This window comes from Phycodurus eques, chromosome 22 (assembly GCF_024500275.1).
Source record: "Phycodurus eques isolate BA_2022a chromosome 22, UOR_Pequ_1.1, whole genome shotgun sequence".
Classification (NCBI taxonomy): Eukaryota; Metazoa; Chordata; class Actinopteri; order Syngnathiformes; family Syngnathidae; genus Phycodurus; species Phycodurus eques.
In genome coordinates, this window is record NC_084546.1 from 677,957 (window position 1) to 699,772 (window position 21,816).

The following is a 21,816-nucleotide window of genomic DNA, read 5'->3' on the forward strand; positions in this document are numbered from 1 at the left end:
TTGACTATCTTAGGGAGGAATACGATGAATCGTGTGTTGTGCTGGTTGCAACCGAAGTTATTAATTTGATTGTACTTGGCGCCTCAGCAGAATCTCCGATTATTCGCCATTCTTCACAGCGGAACGGGAAGAGATCCGTGTGAGGGGAGCACGCGGCGTTATTACCTCTTCCCACCAACCCGCCGCCGCCTGCTCGGATCTGTTCCCACTTGACATGAGCGGCAGAAGATGACACGCTGTTAGAGGGTTACGTCTATCCGTCTGCTTCCTGACAATATTCCACGTTCGAGGCAGTCTCGCTAACGTGATGTCGGGTCTGCCTGCTCATGGGAAGACGACCTTCAGGGAAAAAAACCCCACTGTCGTCGGTTCGAGTGGTTTCCTGCCGGAAGCGGCAGCAGGACACATCCACACTTCCGTTTCACGCGTTCGGGCTGATTCTGATTATTTGAAACATAAAGCGGGAGCAATTCATTCCCTGCCTAAAAGGGGCTGCAGTAGAAATGAAATCACGTGGCCTCTGTCTTGATGATTGCAGGTATGATCACAACTTCATTGTTTCTTACACCGAGCCTCCATCTCGACTCTTTTGGCGATGGTCCAAGCTCAGTTAGCCAGCGAAGGCCGCGAAAACCTCAGGGCCATCTCGTTTCTTGCAGGAGAAATTCATACACGGAGCCTCCAGTTTCACGTTTTAAGGATGCGTGCAACTCTGTTAGTCGCAACATTCCGGGGTCACGGAAACACCAGCAGAAGTTGCACTCGGTTCACGTTTCCTGCCGAGAGAGGCTCCAGTAAAACGTGAAGCCGTGAGGCGGTTGTTACTCACACAGGCGTGCACACGGAGCACGTTGCGACACAATGGGCAACGCGGATTTGAAAAGAAATCCAACTCGTGAAGCAGCAGCCCGGCGAGGCGCGTGCACACGGCTCGCCTCCATCCCATCCCATCATTGGCGATGTGAAGATAAACGAGCACATGAACGCAACATAAAGCAATTAGCGTGGCGGCGGCGCGTACCGACACGCGCTCGCTTCCTCGCACTTGCTCCCTTGGAGGCCTCGCTGGAAACTAGCAAGTGACGATTTTAGGGAGGATCGAAGTTGATCATTTGTACTTTTCATGTCCCGACAAGCCAACGAAATCAGGCCCAACTCGTTTGCTGACTAAACGGGCTGCCGTGGAAATGGAATAAAACAACATCCGCACAATAAAAGGCAAATAAAAAAGGATGACACATTTGAAAAAAAACCACAAAACGGTTTTTGGAAATAACAAAGGAAAACATGCCAAAAACATAAACCATTTTTATTAAAGCATAAATATATGTGAAATAAGACAAACGAAATGGCGAAAATTCATCGAGCCATCCGTTTTCTGAGCCGCTGACCCTCACAAGGGTCGCGGGAGCGCCGGGAGCCCATCCCGGCTATCATCGGGCAGGAGGCGGGCTACGCCCTGAACCGGTCGCCGGCCAATCGCAGGGCACATTACAAACAAACAACCGTTCGCACTCCCATTCACACCTACGGGCGAATTTAGAGTCTTCAATCAACCGAGCGTGCACGTTTTGGGGATGTGGGAGGGAACCTGCGTGCCCACGCAGGCGCGGCCGGGGATTGAACCCCGGTCCTCAGAACTGTGAGGCGGACGCTCTCACCAGTCGCCCGCCGTGCCGCTGGCGAAAATACAAAGAATTATAATATGCTGTATATTATATATGATAAAGTACAAATATAACAAAATACAAAATGAATCATCAAATGAATCAAAAGCGATCAAATGAAAATAAAATATCAAAAATTAAACAACAATTAGAAGAGATTATCAAACAGAAGGATTCATTGATGAAATAAAAAAATGAAAATAAATATGAAAATAAAACGCCCAAAAATAAAAACAATTCAAATAAATATAATATTACCAGAGAACATTAAAGTCAAAAAAATAAATACAACCCGCATGTACGCGCTCACTGGTGATCAGATTCCCGTCTGCTGCCCACAAACACGCTGCCGCGCGCGCACACGTTTCTGTCCCAACCCGTCTTTGCGTCACAGCTCACATGACACAAGAACGGAGTTGAACGCGCCACCCGACACGTATCGTGTTTGTTGCACCGGTTAAAAATAGCGCCGACGTGCGCGGCGGCCATGAATCAACAAACGACATTTTTGCATTTGAGCAAAGCTGGCGGCGACGACGAAATGCGTGCGCCAACTCTTCAAGCGCTCCCTTAAGTGTCGTATCGCGCCGCCGATCAACATCCGGTCCCTCCCCGCAAATGAGCCGCTCGGATCGCGCGTCGGGATCAAACGCCGCTAATCTGCAAAATCCCGCCGCAACACAGAATGACGCAACCCGCCCCGGACGCGCTGATCCTCCGCCGGGTCCACTCGAGGAACAAATTGGACCGGCGGCGGGATCGCGAGCTTGCGTTTTGGTGCGCCCGCAGGCGTCCCTCTGAGCGCCGTTATTGACCCGCGTCGACGGGGATGTCAGAATGAGGGCGCTGGGCCAAAACGGGGTCGTGATGCTTCTCCTCACGCGGGAGAAGCACGGAGCCCATCCCGGCTATCATCGGGCAGGAGGCGGGGTACACCCAGAACTGGTGCCCAGCCAATCGCAGGGCACATACAAACAAACAACCGTTCGCACTCACAGTCACACCTACGGGCAATTTAGAGTTGTCAATCAACCTAACATGCACGTTTTGGGGACGTGGGAGGAAAGCCACGCAGGCACGGGGAGAACATGCAAACTTTTCTGTTGAGTTCGATTTTTATGCCGATTAAAGCTAAAATCGGCACGCTGATTCCAAAACAGCAGTCGGCTTTTTCCCGAGCACGTCAGGTTTTTTTCTCCACAGTTTACCCTCCAGATAAGCAAAATTCCACTGACTCGCTGTCGTCCGACTTGCCAGCTAATTCCGATTGGACTCATCTCGAGCTACGTGGCAACTTGTTTGTGCAGTCACAATTGAGACAACTGAGTGCAGCTCCCGCTCGGTCAGTCCGATCAGTATCAGCAAACAGAAAGCTAGCACAGTAGGAATTAAGAGGATTTGTGCTGGCTTTTCTCTTAACCTTGTAACCATGGGCCTACCGTCGTAAATTCTACTTCGTTTCATGCTGTTTGTTTTAGTTTCCAAAGCTTGGAACTATTCCACCCTCGTCTTTTATTTACATCGATACATACATTTTTTGAAGAAAACGGGGATCCTATCGTTCAAAAACTTGACGTGATAGAGAAAAACCCAGATCAGTTTTGGATTCCGCACCCAAAAATGAGTTAAAAACACAATACAATTAAAAAAAACACAAACGTATCGAAAACATGACAAATATCAAAATTAAATATCATCAAAAGCAACAAATACCATGGGCTGCTATTTTAAAAACAATTCTTTTGGTTTCCTTGCTTTGTCCTCTAGTCGCGCAACGACAATTTCGGTTTGTGTATGCATCGGAACGGAGGACGAAAATCCGTTTGGACGCGTCGATAGATGAACCACAATGATTTTTATTTATCATTTTGAAAAAATCTTGAACACAATTCCAACGAAGCCATCCGACGACGAGGGACTGAAACAAAGATGGCGCCCTCGCTTCGGATTAGCATTCACACCCGCCGGTTGCGGTCAAGGTTACACCTGACGGGACCACGGCCGCCGCTCGCGGTTTATGCGCGCTCACGTCGCGCCGCCGCAACGTCCATACTAAGCAGACCCGATTACGAGACGGGGATTTACGAGACCTTCGCGACGTTCACCCGACGCTCTGGCCGCGGGTTTGATTCCCAATAAGTCATTTGAATCTGTGCTGGCTTCGATAACACGACGCAACGTGGGAATTTTCTCCTTCACGCCACACGCACAAAAGTATCGAGACACCTCGCGGGCTGCAAAAGGGGTGGACATTTTCCAGTAAATTTCCTTGGGAAGTCGAGTTCGGGAATTTCGGTGGCGGTGCCTTGTGATCCAGTGACACGGCGCACAGGTTTTTCGCGATACAAGCTGTCGTTCGTTCCATAAAAGCGTTGAATGACGGCGGTGAACTCAACCCACTTCACAGCAAACAGCAGTTTGGCAAACGGTCCGCAATCCTTCAAAAAGTCTCAAATTTCAGGTTTACTGTCAAACGACAGAAACACAAATTATTTTAGTATTTCAAACAACCACAAAACTTGAAGTCCACTAGCTTCATGCTAACACTTAATGTCAAACACCACAGACAGGCTAACGAAATTAGCATTGAAATCGTGGTAGCATTCAAACAACTGATTCTTAAACACAAACAGTGCGGCAACACGTGTCGCCAGATCATAACAATGACAGGAACGTATTCTTTATCTTCTGTGAAGAACGACTTTTACTGTAGCTTATTGAGTCGCAGCAGTTGCGAAAGTCGTTTTCGTCGTCCGCGTGACTATCGTACTGCTGCCCGGTGGCTGAATAGCGCACACCACGAGGACTCTCAATTACATTCTATGTCATTATGTTCATGCATAATAATATCATCACATATGACATACAGTATATTATTACAGATCGGGGGTTCACACTTCGCGGTCCCGCTTTAGCGCAGATTTTTTTGCATTTCTGTTATCCATTGCGCTTGCTCTCTTTCATTGTGTTTAAACGTATATATTTACGTATATTAAACATGAACAACAACCGCTGTGCAAGAGTCCGCCGCCGCCAGCGATAATGGTTCGTTCGCGACACCAACAAGTCGATACTTTTGCCCTTAACATGACAGCGTCACACATTCCACTTGTGTCCATCAACCAGCATTTTTTCTCTCGTGAATTTTAGCCTCAAATGCAAAACTGTGGAGATGTGTCGATCCCTCTCAGCTATTCCGACGTCTCTCTCTCTCTCCGGGCCCTAATCCGGAATTCCTTTCCTCCGGTGCCGTAATGAGCCGCTCTCAGACTGGATGGAAGCTTGACGGCAGGAATCGTTTTGCATGCTTCGATGGCCACGGACGGAGAGAGAGAGAGAGAGCGAGAGAGCGCAAAAGAGGAGAGGAGATGAAGAGGAAAAAAACTGAGTGGGTAAGCTTTCCCCGCGGTGGACTATTGATGATCCCTGGGAGGAAGAGGACGATACGTGAGGAAGAGAGGGTTCATTGTGCATTTGCATTTTCCGGAAGCCCGGGAACACGAAGAACGTCAAGAGGAGCGCACGCGCTGCTAAAAAGCACGCCACTTCTCTCGAGGCTGCCCGATAAACACTCTCGGAAGAAAAACATTCAGCGCATCTTACTCACACGCTTCGTGAGAGAGGGAACACGGAGTCACACTTTAACGCACGATAAACAAGCCGCCAAAGTTCAAACGCTAACGTTCAGCGAACCGTGATGCAGCTAACCCCCATAAGTTACACCGTCGTGATGATGTCACAAGAGGATAGTGATGTCACAACACCACGAGCGATCAACGCTAACCCGCAGCTAGCCCCAATGTAGCGCACACAAAAAAACAACCGCATGGTGGTGATGTCACAAAACGGTATCCACGTAGCAGCAAGCTGTCACAAACAAATGCTAAGCTAGCCACGACAACACGCTGATGTCACAAAATGGCGACCAGTGCGCAAAACACAACTTGACCTATTTGAGCTTGACGAGCGGCAGGACAGCGGGAAACGTGGCGCGATTGCGTGTTGACCGCTCGTGGTTCTTGTTGTTGGAAGTGGAGTATTCCCGAAAGGAGGAACGTCGCCGCTGGGAAGAGTCGAGAGACGGCAGCCTGCCCGCATTGTGCAATTCAAATTCAAGGAGTTCGCTTGATGGACAGTAAACAATTCAACACGCAGTTTTTCCAGACGCGTTTAGGTAGTTCACATCCCAGAAATAATTACAATAGCGCCCCCGACGTGAACAAAAAGGTTAAAGACGGCTTAAAAACAGCAGCGTGTCGTGCCTCAACGGGTCCGGTACGGCTCGTTAAGAATTCGCGTCGGCAAGTAACGCTACGCCGCGGCGAATAAGGCCCGTGGAAGACCTCCGTGCCCCACCGCCGAGTTTCCTCGCGCTGTGTTTGGACCGCGAGGAAGCTCGACGGGAGATCTGCGGCATCGGGGAGGTAGCGAGGGGGAACGCGGGTCACGTCTTTCCCAGAGAAGAGCTGAAATCCCGGGATTGACAGTCGGCGCGCGAGGGGGCAGAGGTGGCGCTCTTCCGCTTGAGCTCCCCGTCACGTTGGCGCTGCCCGCCGGAACGAAGCGGCGCTAATGTGACGCCAGCTCACGTCCGTCCGGGCCCACGTCGGGAGCGCTCGGCCGGAACGAGATCTCGGGCGTGCCGAATGAAGACGGGAAGCGCATCAGGAGGATCCGGAAGAGCCTACGAGTGCGCCAGAAACGTTACATGAGCACAAACATGTTACATAGCAACCAAGATGAGATTCAAACCAACTGTCATAACAAAAGCTGTGAATACCTTCATAAAAATCATTCAGAAAAGCGTTACAAATGTCTCATTTATGACAAATGTCACATTAAGGCAAGAATGCGAAAAAGATGACATTACGTCCACCTTCAAATAGGAGAGAAACCACAAAATGCTCCATTGATTGCGACACTGCGAGAATTCCGCAACATGCCACAAAAGAAAACGCCGTGACGTGAAGACAAAACGTTCACAAACGTCTTTTCGACAACAGATTTCACATTACCGCAACAACATGAAATAGATTACATATAAGCTACGTTACAATAGCAGAAAAGTCACATCACGTGACATGAATGAATACACTGCAGCAAAACTGCGACGTTTCCACGTAAGAAAGCTCTGGTGACAATGTAACGGGGACAAGAAAAGCTACAATGTGGCAAGAAAAAGGTTACGGCATGAAAAAGAAATGCAAAGACGAGGCTACGGAACATGGACATGAATTGCTACACTGTGACAATACCGCAACGTTACACGTAGCAAGAAAATCATCATTCAAATGCTACGTAACAAGAAACCTGCAACATTACGAGAAAGGCAACAAAAAGTTACATGACACACATTTGATCCTTTTGACGTATGACACAACGACACAACTGTGTTCTAATCGGAGGGGAAAAAACAACTGTTACATAGCGAGAAAAAGAACATCGGAATGTGACGCAACAACGTCGCAAAGTTCCGAGAAGGTCACGTTGAATCGATACTTTGTGCGACACAAAGTTACATAAGCGCATGTTACATTGCAGAAAAGATGCACCGTAACTAGCACAGCGACGTTCGTTCGTACGTTGGTAAAACAAACGCCAAACAACGACTTCGGCGAGCTTTAAAGTGATAATAAAAGATATAACTTAAGAATCTATGATTTTTTTTTTTTTTAAATCAGGTTACAAGAAACATCGCAAGGTGGGAATCAGGCAGGAGTACAAGTCGGCGAGCGCGGTGAACATCGCGAGTGGGGCGGTGTGTCGGGGTAAATCGGGCTTCGCGCTATCTGCGCCGAGCCGTCCGCCTCCTCGGCGTCGCGCATTCGCATGACGGGCACCGGGAGGCGAGCGCCGGCCTCCAGCTGACACCAGGAAGATGCGACGTGCCATAAGAAGGCTACTCAATTTTATATGACGACACACACGCAATTTGTCACAAGATGCTACATGTTACCTTGTACGGAAAGACGCTCATTTGGGTGACGAAAAAAGATAACGTGACAAGACGGCTGATTCATTTCACGTTAAGTCAAACGTACAATTTGTTGCGTGAGGAGAAAACCGCTGAAGTAACAAGAAGCGACAAAACGACAAAGCCAATACAACTGGAGAACGATGGTAGCTTTTGTTTCGAAAATCGGTTGTACGACAGCTGCTCAATTTTACATTGCAACAAAAGACAATTTGCTACAAAAGCTGCAAAATGTTAACGTCATGTTGCCGCACCAGAGAGGAAGACATTTACATTGCGGGAAACATCGTGAGAAAGCCAAGACGCCGCACGTGACGACAAATATTGTTCGATTCAAAGATGACACTGGAACATAACAGTCGAAGAAAGACGCTACGATACAACATCGCCACTAAACGTTACATGACCAGAAGCAAGCTAACGATGTTACATACTGTGACTTAAACCTGCAAAACGTGACACCGAGTTGTGTGAGGAGACCATATATACACACGTATATATAATATACATATATATATATGTATATATACACCCACACACACACATATATATATATAGATATATGATAAATGGTATGCTGCGAATAAAACACAATATCGCAATAAAGATGCTTCATGCTCCATTCAATAGCGACCACGAAATGTTGCATTCCGAGAAGGGCTCTTCGTGTTCCAGATAGCAAATCCGACGGTTCTGTGCATTTATCTGCAAATATGCTCTCACTGTGTGCGGCCTTGCAGAACATTCTGCTACACTTGTACTGTCTTTGTGTGCTGTTGTGCGTGTGTGCGTGTTGTTGTCGAACAAGTTAATGTGTGAATGCACGACACACACTTAGTGGAACACTCACACTTGCATCTGAACGCACCACATAGCGGCCAAACAACATCACAGCTGAGCCGAGGGGACGGAAGTGGGACATGTACGGGACGGGGTGGAAACACGTGGGACAAACAAATGTCCCCCCCCCCCCCCGCGGAAAAAAACAAAAACCAAATCACGTGTCGCACACACACTCGGGCGGGACCAACTTCAAGCGAGCAGCACAGACACACTCCGCGATGCATTCAAGGACACATTGATGGCTTGAAAGCAATAAAAGATGCCACACACACAAAAAAGGAAGCAAAACTCACATTCGGTCGGGGGGGACGAGCAGGTGGCTGTCGTGCACCATCATGTCAGGAAGGAAGTCCAGATTGTACGCAGAAGTCATGTTGCTCCAAAATTGGGACAAAACGGATTTGGGTGGAATATATTTTTTTTTTTTTTTTTTTTTTTTTTTTTGGGTGTTGAGGGGACAGGCGCAGGCTGATTAATAGACGGGCGTCCTCCCCACGGACGACTATCCGGCACATTCGCGCATCACATCCTCCTCTTCCTCCTGGTGATGTGTTTTATCCTCTTGATTTCCCCCCCAAAATTTGGACGATTTCTTTTTCCTTCTCGTCTTTCGTGTCCGTTCGCCGCTCCGCGTAGGGAGCGCACACGCGTGTCCGCTCGCTTCGAGAGCAAGGTGCGGAGTGGTGAAGGGGCGGGGGCTCGGAGGGCGCTCTTCAAGCGCCCGCCCCCTCCTCTCCATTGCGCGTGCACGTGGCAGAAGCGCGCACGGTCTGAATCATTGACTGGCACAAACAAACTCCATCATTCCACTTCTTCGGGGATTCCGGATTTTTTCCCCAAAACAGCAAACTTCGCTTCTTTGAAGACCCAAAAAAGAGTTGACCTGCGAATGGCAGTGATTGACTGGCGACCGGTCAACGATTGGTCGCCGCGCCCCGAGAGCGGCGGGTGACCAATCCATCGTTTGTCTCTCGCCTGGCGAACGGTCTCGGGTGCGCCCCGCTACTCTCACCAAAGTCCACCGCGACACAACTGAGGATCTAGAAAACGGATGTGTGTCTTTTCCTGACTTAACCGCACTCCCCGCACGCCTGGCAGGTTGTCCCACTTCTTCCCCGGTCGGAGCGAAAAACGAAGCGGGGGGGGGCTGCGTAACGGAACGAGCGGCCTCCCTGAGGGAGGAAGACCGTCTTTACTGGGAGTTCAACCATTTTGCGTTTTGGGAATTTTCAGAGTGCAAAAATGATCAAGCTCAATCAGACAGATGCCTTTTCATTGTTACCTCCGTCAAGGAAGATTTGTTTCTTCGCAGGATTGCGCCCTCCCCCCCAAAAAGCCTCTGAGCTCAACGGAAATCCACAAAACCTTTGAAGCGACGTGAGAAAGGTGACGCGGCTTTCAACACGCAATTAGGGCGCCGTCGCTTTAATTGGCCGTGAAATATGAGGTGCCGTCGCGTTTTGGGAAATAACGAGGAGAGAAAAAGCTGTAAATAGGGAGCCAGACGTCAGGGTTTCGTGGCGCCGATTGTTTCTTTTCTGGATGAATTGATTGCGTTGCATCGCGATACCGGATGATCACGAAACACAAACGACGACAGTACGATCTTGTGGAAATATGACGACAGTAAAACCTCGCTATTGTTGGAAGTTAGGTCTCAAAAGTATACAAAATAAAAAAACAAATTCAAAAATAAAAATCACCAAGAGTAGCTACGCCCCTTAAAAATGATTAAAATGGCAAAAACGCAAAGTTAAATGTACCCCAAACTCATTGGAATTCTGCATGAGTTGACGAGCTCCTACAAGGTTTGTAATTGCCGAGTGATGCTACAAGACTGCGGCAAAACACTACTTTTGTCAAAGTGAAACTCCTCGACTCACTTCAAACTGCTTTCTTGGCACCAAGTTGCCACCAGATAGCGTCAAGGCAGGACAGGGCAGATTTTCAGTTCTCCCTCTGCTCCCCAGAAATCGTCCGCAAATTGGCAACTCGGCAAACGCTGAACAGCGAATATGCGGAGGGTTACTGGTTTTTCCGATGCGTTGATGATGATGAGCAAGTCGAAAGCATCAAAGCTAAAATCCTCGCCGAGGATTTGGGGTATCTTTTCTTTTCACGCGTAAATATTTCACGAGGCGCGCATCCGTAATCGAGCGCGGCAAGCGGCTGCGTTTGAGCCGAAGCGGAAGCAGACGTTCGCAGATGCTCGCGCTCAGACACCGCCGCGGCCCCTCGTCGTGCCCACGCTCGTGGAGCGTGCTGGTGGGAACGCGGTTAGCCATCGCGTGCCGACTCCGCCTGCGGCTCTCGCTGACCCGTCCGACGTCTGCTGGCTGGCATTTGTCACCGTGCCTTTGACTGTATGTTCGGCGCTCACGGTGTTGGATTTAGCATGCGTTCTTGTGGGAAGATTCATTCCGCCTGATTTTGGGTTTGCTTGAGTGAAGCGCAAAATTACGAGGCACACGCGCTCACCACTAACGCCTGCCTGCCTGAAGAAAGCCTTTTGTGGAAAAGACATCATTCGTGTGTTGCTTTTCTCTGCACACAGGAAGGTTTTGAACTCAGAACCTCGGAACTGCGAGCCATACAAGAATACCTCTGCGCCGCCGTGCCGCCCGGACCTGTTCCATCGAGGCAAATGGAGCGCATAATGGAGCGTTCCGCCCCGACACGGATCACAATGAGGCCCCCCGAATGCCAAGTGATTTCTCCTCTCCATGCAAATGTCGGGGGTGTCGAGTGTGGGGTGGGGTGGTGGTGGGGGGCTCTGGCTTCTCCACCTGGGGCGCATCAGAGCGCTCCCCAACTGTAATTGGCCGCCACCGCCCGTTCTGAAGAGCCCCGCCATTCATCACGCCGCCCTCGGCCGTCGCCAATTCGGACCGATCTCTCGCGCCCCCCTGCCCCCACCCCTCGCTGCTCCTTTTCCTCATTAAAGTGGGACCCAGGCAGAGGCGGTCACTGCCTCTCATTTATTTTCATTTGAAAGCAGCGCAGCTTCACTGATCCTGTGGGGCAACAACAACGCGGGCGCGCACACACACAGCCGCAAAAGGGAGGACACGACATCTGCCTGCAAATTCCTGGATACACGTGATACATATTGCAGACGCATAGTCAATATGATGCATTTTAACATGCATACTGTGATATTATTAGCCATATGTATAGCTCTTCATTTGCATTTATTGCTGACATATGACTTCGATGGGAGATTATGATTGTAATGTGTAATTTCATGACGTAGTCTTTTATAATTCACTGCCAGAAATATCATACTCCCTACTAATTGTACACATGACATATTTACGGCTTCCCCTACACCCTTCAACATCTCACGCAACTCAGTCTTCAGTTCTTCCCCTGTTTGGAGAAGATTTCAAGGTTTGAACTCATGATCCAAAGCATACCACATCAACTATCTCCATATAGATGCATTTTTTTGCACCGGTTTTAATTTCACGCAACTCATATTGCTACCTAAACCCCCCTCCCTCCCGCCCTCATTCACCGTCACCTTTATGACAGCGCGTATCGATCACCCCGCCGCCTCCCCCCCCGCCCGACCTCCCAGTGTGGCCATGCGTTGTATGAGAGTTGCGGTCCCGCCTGACACCCGCTGAGTGAAAAGGTGCTCGGGCAGATTAAATCCTTGTCGCGGGCCCCTTCGACGGGGAAGGGGGCGGTCCCCGTGACGGCTGCTTGAGTAAAAATGCTTCAGGGAGGCCATATTTGAAGAGTGAGCGGGTCAGGGCGGCGCCGCTAAACCAACAAGCGTATCATCAGAGTATTAAACAAGTCTAATAGTCCCTGGCCCATTAGCTAGACACACTGAGCGGGTCGGGGCGGGGCAGCGGTCAAGAAACGATCTCTATCTGTCCGATGACGGGTCCCTAATTTCCATATTTTTGCTGTCAAAGAGGCTCATAAAGCTGACTAAACGGGCCATAAATCCAATCCTGTAAAACGGAGCAACTGGCACCCACGAGTGAGACAAAGAACATGACAAGACCAAGGTTTTATTCCCAAAAAGTAGATTTAAACCTGGACGGCGTTGAGTGACGGAAAGCCTGTCAAATTGCAAATGAAGAGCGGGCCTCAGAAGCCTTTTCATTGGCCGGCTCTTCAGACGCCGACGCGTCGAGTCTGCACTAAATTAGCAGCTGCAAACATCAATAATATTTGTTTAACGAGACCCCGCTTTGTAGCCGGCACGTTGTCATCCCCGTTCCGATGTCGCGGCCGGGGGGCCGCCGCCAGAACCCGCCTGTCGGGACATTTTGGAAACGAGATGGGTAGCGGCTTTTTCCGAGTTTTCTTCATTCCGCTCTCGTACCAAATGAGAGGAGAAATGAAAAGGTGGAAAATGAAATAAAGATGCAAATTCAACCTCTGCTTAGAAGAACAAGACACGACCAAGACCAGCACAAGACAAACATTAGGGCGAGACTAGTTGAACACCAGAAAGAGGACAGGACCAAAATTAGACCAAGACCAGGACGAGACTGAGATAGGACCTCGACTCAAACAAGAGGAAGATGAGACACAGATTAAGTGTAGACTGAGATAAAACACACATGACTGGGTCAAGACCGGGACATGACGAGGACAAGATGCAAATAAGACCCAGATGAAGTCAGGAACCTGACTGTGATAAGTCTCAGTCAAGATCAAGATCAAAACCAATCCCAAGACTAAGAATAAGATGGGAAGTGAGTCAAGACCAAGACAAGGAATAACTGAGACAAGACACCCACTTGATCAAGGACCAGGACAAGAGTGAGAAAGACTAGGTCAGAGACAGAACGAGGACAAGACTGAAATAAGAAGCACGTGGTGTCAAGACCGAGATACTGTCAGACCAAGGCAAAGAGACAGAGTAGGCCAAGACCAAGACACGCAACTCAATCAAGGACCAGGACAAGACTGAAATAAGACCCACATAACGTCCAGACCGAGATAAGACTAAGACTGGGTCAGGACTAATACTGGAAAACCTCTCAGGAGATTTGTGAAACAAGACGGGATGCTGCGAGGATGAAACATTTCTTCTTTTTTCCTCATTTCTTCATTGGACCATCATCTCAAATGAGAGCAGGCCAAAAGCCAAAGTGCTGGAAAGAAACACATCACCAGGACGCAAATGCAGCCTCAGTCGGTTGGCTGGGAAAATGTCAAATCCCGCTCCGCATGGTTGGACGCCTCTGTCCTTAAATCCCGCCGTCTCACTGCCTTTTATATTCCTTAACGCTTTTAGTCCCAAACTACAATGAAAGGTTTGAAGAAGCTATTTTTGGGGAGGGTCTATGTGGGGGGGGGCTTCAATCAATGACTTGAATTCAATGTGAGCTGGACGACAAGAAGGACTCACGTATGAATCAAACCTCCACAAAAGGAGTCATAAAATCCTAAATACAGACGCGATTAACACACTTCACCACCAGGCGGCAAACATAATTCCGATTTTTTTTGAGCCACTGAAAGGCTGAAAAGGCTCCCAGTGGGTGACACCGAGGAGAAGAATACAAATGATACATATTCATTCGCATGTGGGTGGAATAATACAAAAAATGCAAATGAGCTAAAGGGCAAAGCGGCGCTGTAGCGGCTGCGAGCGCTCCGATGCAAAGAAAAAGGTGCCGAAAACACGCAGAGCAACGCACCAACATTCCGATAAGTCTCATAACCAGAAGTCTGCCAACCAAACGGGAATCAATCCAATTTTTGGACAAGCTTCCAACTCTGTAGGAATGTCTTTGAGAAGGCCCCACCCGCACCCCTATTCTTTAAATGTAGAGGTGCTTACATGAACCAAGACAGGGCAAAGACCCATACTGAGATATGACCCAGACCAGGTCCAAGAGTAAGTCAAGACAGGACCAAGATAAGAGCCAGACGAGGTCCAACACTGAGTTACAAGCTTCCAACTTTACTGGAAGATGTTTGGGAAGGCCCTTTTACACCTTCGACTAGTTCAACACCAAGTTAAAGACGCGGACAAGGTCTTGGGTTCTTGCGCTAACAAGTTCGGGTGGAGACAGGAGAAAGATGATAGCCAGAGCAGATCAAGCCCATGACCGGACCAGGATAAGATCCAGACTTAATCAAGATTAGGACAAGACTGAGTTACACGCTTCCAACTTCGTGGGAATGTTTTTTCTGCGTTCCGAAAATATAGCGTGGTGCTTCCACGAGCGAAGACAGGACCGAGATAAGAGCCAGACTGTATTCTGAAACGAGAAACAGAATCCAGGTTTCCAATTTGGCATGAATGTCATTGGGAATGGGAAGTCTGTTCTTCAGCTTCCACTAACACGACAACATCCGAGGAATAAGGTCTGCTACCCCCCTCTGGCCGCCCCCCATCGGAGGGACCGCCCGGCCGGCTCTCGCTAGCCTCTTTGCTTCCTGCTGGTCCACCGCGCTGAAGTAATCCCATGTGACAGCCCGACTCTCGCTTTTATGTTTGCGGGCCTGCGGGAGTCCACGTCCGAGTACCCTGCCCCCTCCTGCCACCTTTGTCCCAACCACATCATCATCATCATCATCATCATCGTCGTGAGGATGTTTTTTCGGAATGAAAAAGCAGGAGATGAAAATGAAGGGTATAAAGCCGGCTCATGCACTTTTCACGAGGCGCATCGATGACGGATATCACAGCAAACTACTGGAAGAAAGCCCGGTCAACACCGAGTCGACGTCGCCGTAGCACTCGAGCCCGCATCATTCCGAGCCGCACTTGAACCGAAGCACATATTTTACCTTGGAAAAATGTCACGTCAAATCAATTTTCTTCAACTGAAATGAACTCATACCATTAATCTGTTCCAGCCTCCCCCAATTTTGGGGGGCCTGACATGTTTTTAATAAAGACAAATAGCACTGTTTAGTGATATTCGCGGTTCAGCATTCACAAATTCACCGACTGGCAGATTTTTGGGTGGGGAACCTATCCTCCATTATTCGCCCATGGCAAAACCATATGTGTAAAATGTTGCTTTGGAGCCATCTGATGGCATCGTGATGCCAAAGCAACTACATTGAACTGAGGGAAGAAGCTTCATTTCGTCAGGCCATCGCTTTCGAGTAGAAAAAGTGCCACACCGCCATCTTGTGGCAACTACGTACCTTATTGTGTTGGCCGATGACGGCGACTGTTCTCATTTCGTATTTGTGTGTTTGGTGCTATGAACAAAGTTTGCTTGGATCTGAATTTCAATATTCGGAAACAAAAATTGGTGCTTTGATGTCGTCTGCTGCCCCTTACAGGTCTGGAGTGTGAAATACATTTTGCTTGATTGTTCAAATGTGAAAAAAAAATGATGCTGATGTTGGGAAATGATTCCCAAGTCGACTCCACACACCTGGCAGGTCGCTGGCCTCCACCGACGCCCTCGTCCGATAGGAAGCGGCGCTCGGAGGTGTGGAATTAAAAATTCATGTTTGTGTTTATTATGATTTATGCATGTTTTGCTGAGCCAGGAGGAAGACACAGCTTCATTAGTGTGTTACGGAATCTGGCGTCGTTAGAGCGTTTGGCAACGCGGGACAAAATCGTCAATCTTTGCACAACACCTGCGCTTCCCCTGAAGGAGGCGCCGTACGCTGGCACAATTTGTTGACGCTGGGAACGACAAAACGTGCATTCAGAAAGTTTCCACATTTATATATATATATATGTATATATATATATATATACATATACATATACTTCTATATATGTATATATATATATATATACATATACATATACATATATACATATATATATATATACATCATGTAATATAATGTAAAATAATACATCAAAATGTGGGAAAAGCACTGTGAATACTTTATATTATCATATATGTACACTTATTTTCTTAATTTTTGATAAATTTGCACTACGATTGCCTTGGAATTCCGCCGTTGAAGCGGCGATTTGTTGTTCCCGGCTAGCTCTCAGCTTCCCCTCTCGCACTCCCTAACACACTTCGACAGGGAAAGGTCAGCGCCCACCGGGTTCCTGCGGCGTGGGTTGCGGGAGGCGGGGCCGGCGGTAAATGAAAGGGCGTCGTCATGGTAACGCGCAGGCTGGTCGCGGATGCCGGATGCGTCGCGTTGAACGGGATCAAAGGATTTTCCAGCAGGCGGAAAAGAGCGGTGAACAAGTGGGTGACTGGGGGGGCAAAGGTTCGGAAGTTGGCGGGTTATGCTACCGCACCGAACTTCACATTAATAAAAGAGGGACTGCCGGAGATCCAAGCTCGAAACTTTGGATCAAACACCAATTTTGCAGCGGTAGGGTTAGCAGTTAGCCTGCTCGCTGACGTCAGAGTTGAAAGGACATTCATCTTTTTCAGCCTCCCCCCAAAAATGTGGAATGTGTTTTTCAATTCCAAAAAAAAAAAAAATACCACTGTATCACATTGAACTTTATCAGAATGTGTGTACAGTCATGACATCATGAAACAGCATGGGAAGAAATGAAACAATTTTGGACGCATATTTTGCTTCAATTCAATGGACATTGTGCTGCTGCTTCTGGCCGCCTGGGGGAAGAAGTTTGCAAATGCTTATTTTGATTCGATAATCGGTCTGCTTTCATGGAGGACGACAGAAATCCATTTTATTGCATAATTTTTAGTTAAATAAGGCATGTAAACACTGAATCAACGACCGAAACGATTAATTTAATAACCGATTAGTTGTCGATTAATCGATGACTTGCTGTACCTCCAGCACTAGCAAAATATGCAAATCTATTGTTCAATATGTGTTTGGGGGTGCGCACAGCGAGCTGACGGCTATAAGAAAATATCAATGTCATCGATTAATCGACCAATGGTGAAAAAACGTAGAAGGTTTTGTTTACTCGTGGGAAGGTCCGTCTTCCGCCACCCGGACGTCCGTGTGACACGGTAAAAAGGTCTGTGGAAAACGATGCCGACCAAAGTGTGCCGGCGCCTCTCCGGTGCCCCCCCCTTGCGTCCCGCCATCCTTCACCCGCCCGCTCTCCATTCCGCTCACGTTCAAGCCATTCATGAAAAGAAAAAGAAAAAAAAAAATCCCCTCATGTTGTTCTCCTCGTTCCCATTCTTCTGGCTGGGAGTACAGCGGCTGGAAAAAGCACCAAAACACGGCTGAATTATTTAGACTTTCCCGCGCAGCACGCCAGAAAATGCTTGACTCGGCACTTTGGAAGAAAGCAGGGCGGGGCGGGATAAAAACTGCATTAGATACAAGATTCCGCAATCGGGCGGCGATATGAAGAATTCATCTTATCTCGTGCGCCGCACGCACACTGGAAAGGTGGGCGGGAACCCAGTGACGGCGGGACAAATTCGCCTTCCCATTAACGCCGCCATTCAGCCTTTGTGGCCGTGACGCCGCGCGATAAGCGGCGGCATTGTCGGGCCCGACCGTGTCATTACGGCACGGTAAACAAGCGGCGGGGCGGGCGGCGAGCGAGCGTGGGCGGGCCAGAAGGTCAGCCAGACAAACTGGAAGCAGAGGATGGCGGTCCCCCCGCGGGACAGATAACACAACGCTTTTCTTCTCCCGCCATCCGAAGCCAAGGACGTACGGCTGAAACAAAAGCCCGCCGGCTAATCGACTGGTGTGCGCGCCGCGCGATCTTCCCTGGAGGTCGTACGCGGCCAGAGGCTTAGCGTCGGGAACGGCTGGCGGATAGCGGCCGATTAGGACGGCAAAACGGGACGACAACGTTCCTGCCCGATGGAAAAACGGTTCGGGAACACCAGGCCGACCCAGATGTAAATAACCTCGATGGAAAAGAGGATCAAATGCTAAAAAGAACGGTGAAAACATGGAAAAAAAATCCTGAATGTGTACCAAATTGGACAAGTTTCTGGGCGAAGAATTCTGCGTTAGTCCTGTACCTGCAGCAAACTTCCCACCGACACCCTCCAAGATTTGGTGTTAAAAGATGAGAAACAGGAGGCGTGACCGACGAGGTGTCAAACATTTGCCGGGCACACGTGGGGAATTTTAACATCAAAATTCCGACAAAATTGAGGAGAAGTTCAGAATCTTTTATGTGAAAGTTGATAACCTGAATGCTGCTCGATTTGCTTACAACTTTGAATGACGTCATTGTGATTTGCCTTTGTCCCGAAAGGGGTTGGGAACTCATCAAAAATCAGAATCGAAAAAAAAACATGTATTTTATTTCAAGGCCATATCGCCCAGTCCTGAACATAAAAAATTCCTGCATTTTTATCGACAAAATTGAAGAGAAGTCTTTCTGCGGATTTACATCCACCAAATGTTCACGTTTCCGGGCCAAAATTCCAATGCCACCCTCAAACATGTTAAATCCAAACAGAACTCCCATCCGGTGTGCCGTTAAAAAAGCGACTGCGCTTTCCCACAAAAACCAACTTTTAGTCCCCCGGATAACAAAGTGAAGATAATAGCGATAACGGGAAGGCGGCGTGCAGCTTACATCAACGTGACGGGCATGGCGGGGGAGCGCCGGCGCCGATCTATTTGGCGACATTAGCGCAGGTACTTTAATTGGTCGCCTTCCATTAGCGGCAAAAGCGGCCTTCGGCGCTCGATTAGCCGTCAGAAAAAGAGAGAGGCGGCGGCGCAAACAATAGGCGGCGTCGGAGAGCTCATTAACGTCACACTCGGCCCGACTTGTACATCTGACGCCGCGCGGAGGCGGAAGGGAAGAGGGCGGGGGGGCGGTTGATGTCGCCGCTCCCGCCTCTTTTGTGAACGTTCCGACTTCATTAGAATCGTAATGAATGTCGGCGAGGCGCGACGGAATATTTTGGGGGCCTTCTTGCGAGTAAATAACGCACAAACAAATCAACTGCAACACGCACACAGCTTGCGCTGTCGACGACGACGACACGACGACGACGACGACGACACAACACGCTACATTAAACCAGCGCTTGTCGGCAAAACATCCAAATTGCCTTCAGGAGAATTCTGCTCACAAACTGGAGGTTTCCGTTCCAAGATTCCAACAACAACATCGCAAATGTCCAAAGTCCGTGTGAATCCACAGGAGAGATTCTGTGGAATTCTTTGAAAAGATGTTTTTTTATTTTTTAAAACAGATGAATATAAATGGAGCATTTTTGCTGTTGTTGTTGCAATCTTGGAATGAAACCTCTGTTCCAATTTGTCAGCGGAATTCTGCAAAATCTTTATTTGAGAATCCCAGAATCCTGCTAACAGACTGGATGACATAACAAATTCCAACAACAATTGACTTTGGAGTTTCTCTTGGGGAATTTGTGCCTATTCGCCCAAATGGTGGGTGTTGGAACCTTGGAATCTTTTCCAAATTCTGCAAAATCTCCCGAATCACGCCAAGATTCCAACAACACTACCACAAATGCTCCATTTGATGAATCGGAAAACAAAAAGAGACGAAAGAGACGAGGTCGCAAATTCCAACACTAACTCAGACTCGGAATTCTTTGCCGATTCATCGAATAACGCGTTCGTTGTTGGAACCTTGGGATCGAGCCTGAATTTCTAGCAAAATGTCTTTTACTGAATCCGTAGAAATCGGTTGGAGATTTTACAGAATCCCGCTACCAAATTGGACGATGTAACAACAACACTACAAATGCGCCATTGGACGAATGGCCGCCAATTCCAACGGCACACCAAAATCTCTTTTTTTTTTTTTTTTGCAGACCTCCGCCAAGGCCGTCGGAATCATTGGGAATCTGCCCAACAACCCAACACGCGACATGACACTGTCGCTTGCTCGCCGGCCTGCTGGCAGACTGACACACGCGGCCAACATCACGGCGGCCGTGCCACGCGCCAGCGCCAAGTGTTGGAATGCGTGTGTGCGTGCGTGTGTGTGTGTCGCGCTCCGCCGGTGTGATGATGTCGCCGTGCGTCGTGAGACTCGTTAATTGGCTCACCTGTCTCTCAGCCAAAATATAGAAAAAAATGATACATACAACACACGCGTGTGTGGTGACAAAAGTGTGTCAATGAGAATGAAAAGTCAACGGCAAGATATTTTTTCCACATTATGCTTTGGTTGTGCTTGCAGCTGTCGTGTCATAAGCAACAACAACAACAAACTCGATGGGAATTTGGGGAATTTCGTCACAGTCAACATCACCCGCACGACATTCACACGCACACGCACTGAATACAAATTGATAGATTCATAGATTCTTAAAGTTATACTTGTACAAAAATACATCCAATTTGAAGTCACATTTTGAGAAAAAAAATCATTTGATGAGATTAATTCATATTTCTTTCCGATTTTGCTTTGAGGAGAAAAAAAAGCGACGCTATCCTGCCTGTATGTATTCTTTTTTTTTCCGAGATAAAAGTTGCAATCGTACAAGAATAAAGTCAAATGATTATTTATTCGGATTATTATTCAGTTCATCCAATTAGAATTATATTTTTGACAAAATCTTTTTTGAGTTAAAATGTTTTTTTTCGAAAACGCATACATTTATTCTTTTCAAAGTTGGAGTCTCACAACAGTATGTCAAAACTGTCGCTTATTTTATTCATTTTGTTTGTTGTTAGTGGGGGGCAAGGACACACACACGCACGCACACACACACACACACACACACACACACACACACAAGGCGGTGGCAGTCGAGCGCTCAGGAACGTGAGGGGCTCACTTCAGCGTGCATTGCGGACCGCTGACCCGGAACTCATTGGGTGATGGGAGAATGAAAACTATTACACGCTCTCTACACACACACGCATACGCACAAAGCGCAGGCCTCCGAAGCTTGTTATTATTTAAAATGGTCAATAATTCTGACGCGCTTCTTCATTCTTCCATCCCGTACTTGGCAGGACAACAGGTAAAGGTTGTCGCCACGGTGACGAGCTGCTGTGACCTCAACGCGGGATCGGGAAATACACGACACAAACGCACACGCATCATCGGCCCTGGTGAAAGCGGCCACACAGACACAACGGGAACGCCGGTGCTCGCTTTTCCAGCCGATGCGCTGCCTGCGCGTGCGAACGAAGGGTTAACCACTGTCCAGAATTCAGACACGGATGCAAAATACACGAACGACATCAGCCGATTAAAAAGCCGACAAGAATCGCAATCCGGAATTCCTCCGAGCCGACGGTTTGTGCTGACCGGCAGCCTTATTTATTTGACTTTTGTTTTTTTCTTGATGATGAACAGATTACAAACATCCCAAAAAAGTCTTCTGGGAAGTGTGGAAGCGCTCCTGGATTTCCTTGCAGGAGATTCCCGTGAAAATCAGGCGGAAGAAACAAAACCAACAGCGTTCCAGCTTTTCAGCTCTTCGTGTGAAAATCCCTCAATCTGCACCATTTGTACTG

The 21,816-nt window shown here is 48.3% G+C and overlaps 1 protein-coding gene across 8 annotated transcripts in view; it reads right to left on the reverse strand.

Annotated features, from left to right (window-relative positions):
• celf2 (cugbp, Elav-like family member 2) overlaps positions 1–21,816 on the reverse strand; it is a 94,075-nt gene that overhangs the window by 52,773 nt on the left and 19,486 nt on the right. The window contains exon 1 of one of the 8 annotated variants that reach the window (XM_061668167.1): positions 8,778–10,451. The exons of the other annotated variants lie outside the window; for them this stretch is intronic. Within the exon in view, the coding sequence (XP_061524151.1) occupies positions 8,778–8,857 (80 nt within the window). The 5' untranslated portion in view covers positions 8,858–10,451. Of the gene's footprint in view, positions 1–8,777; positions 10,452–21,816 lie in introns of those variants that run through there. 8 annotated transcript variants of the gene reach the window in all.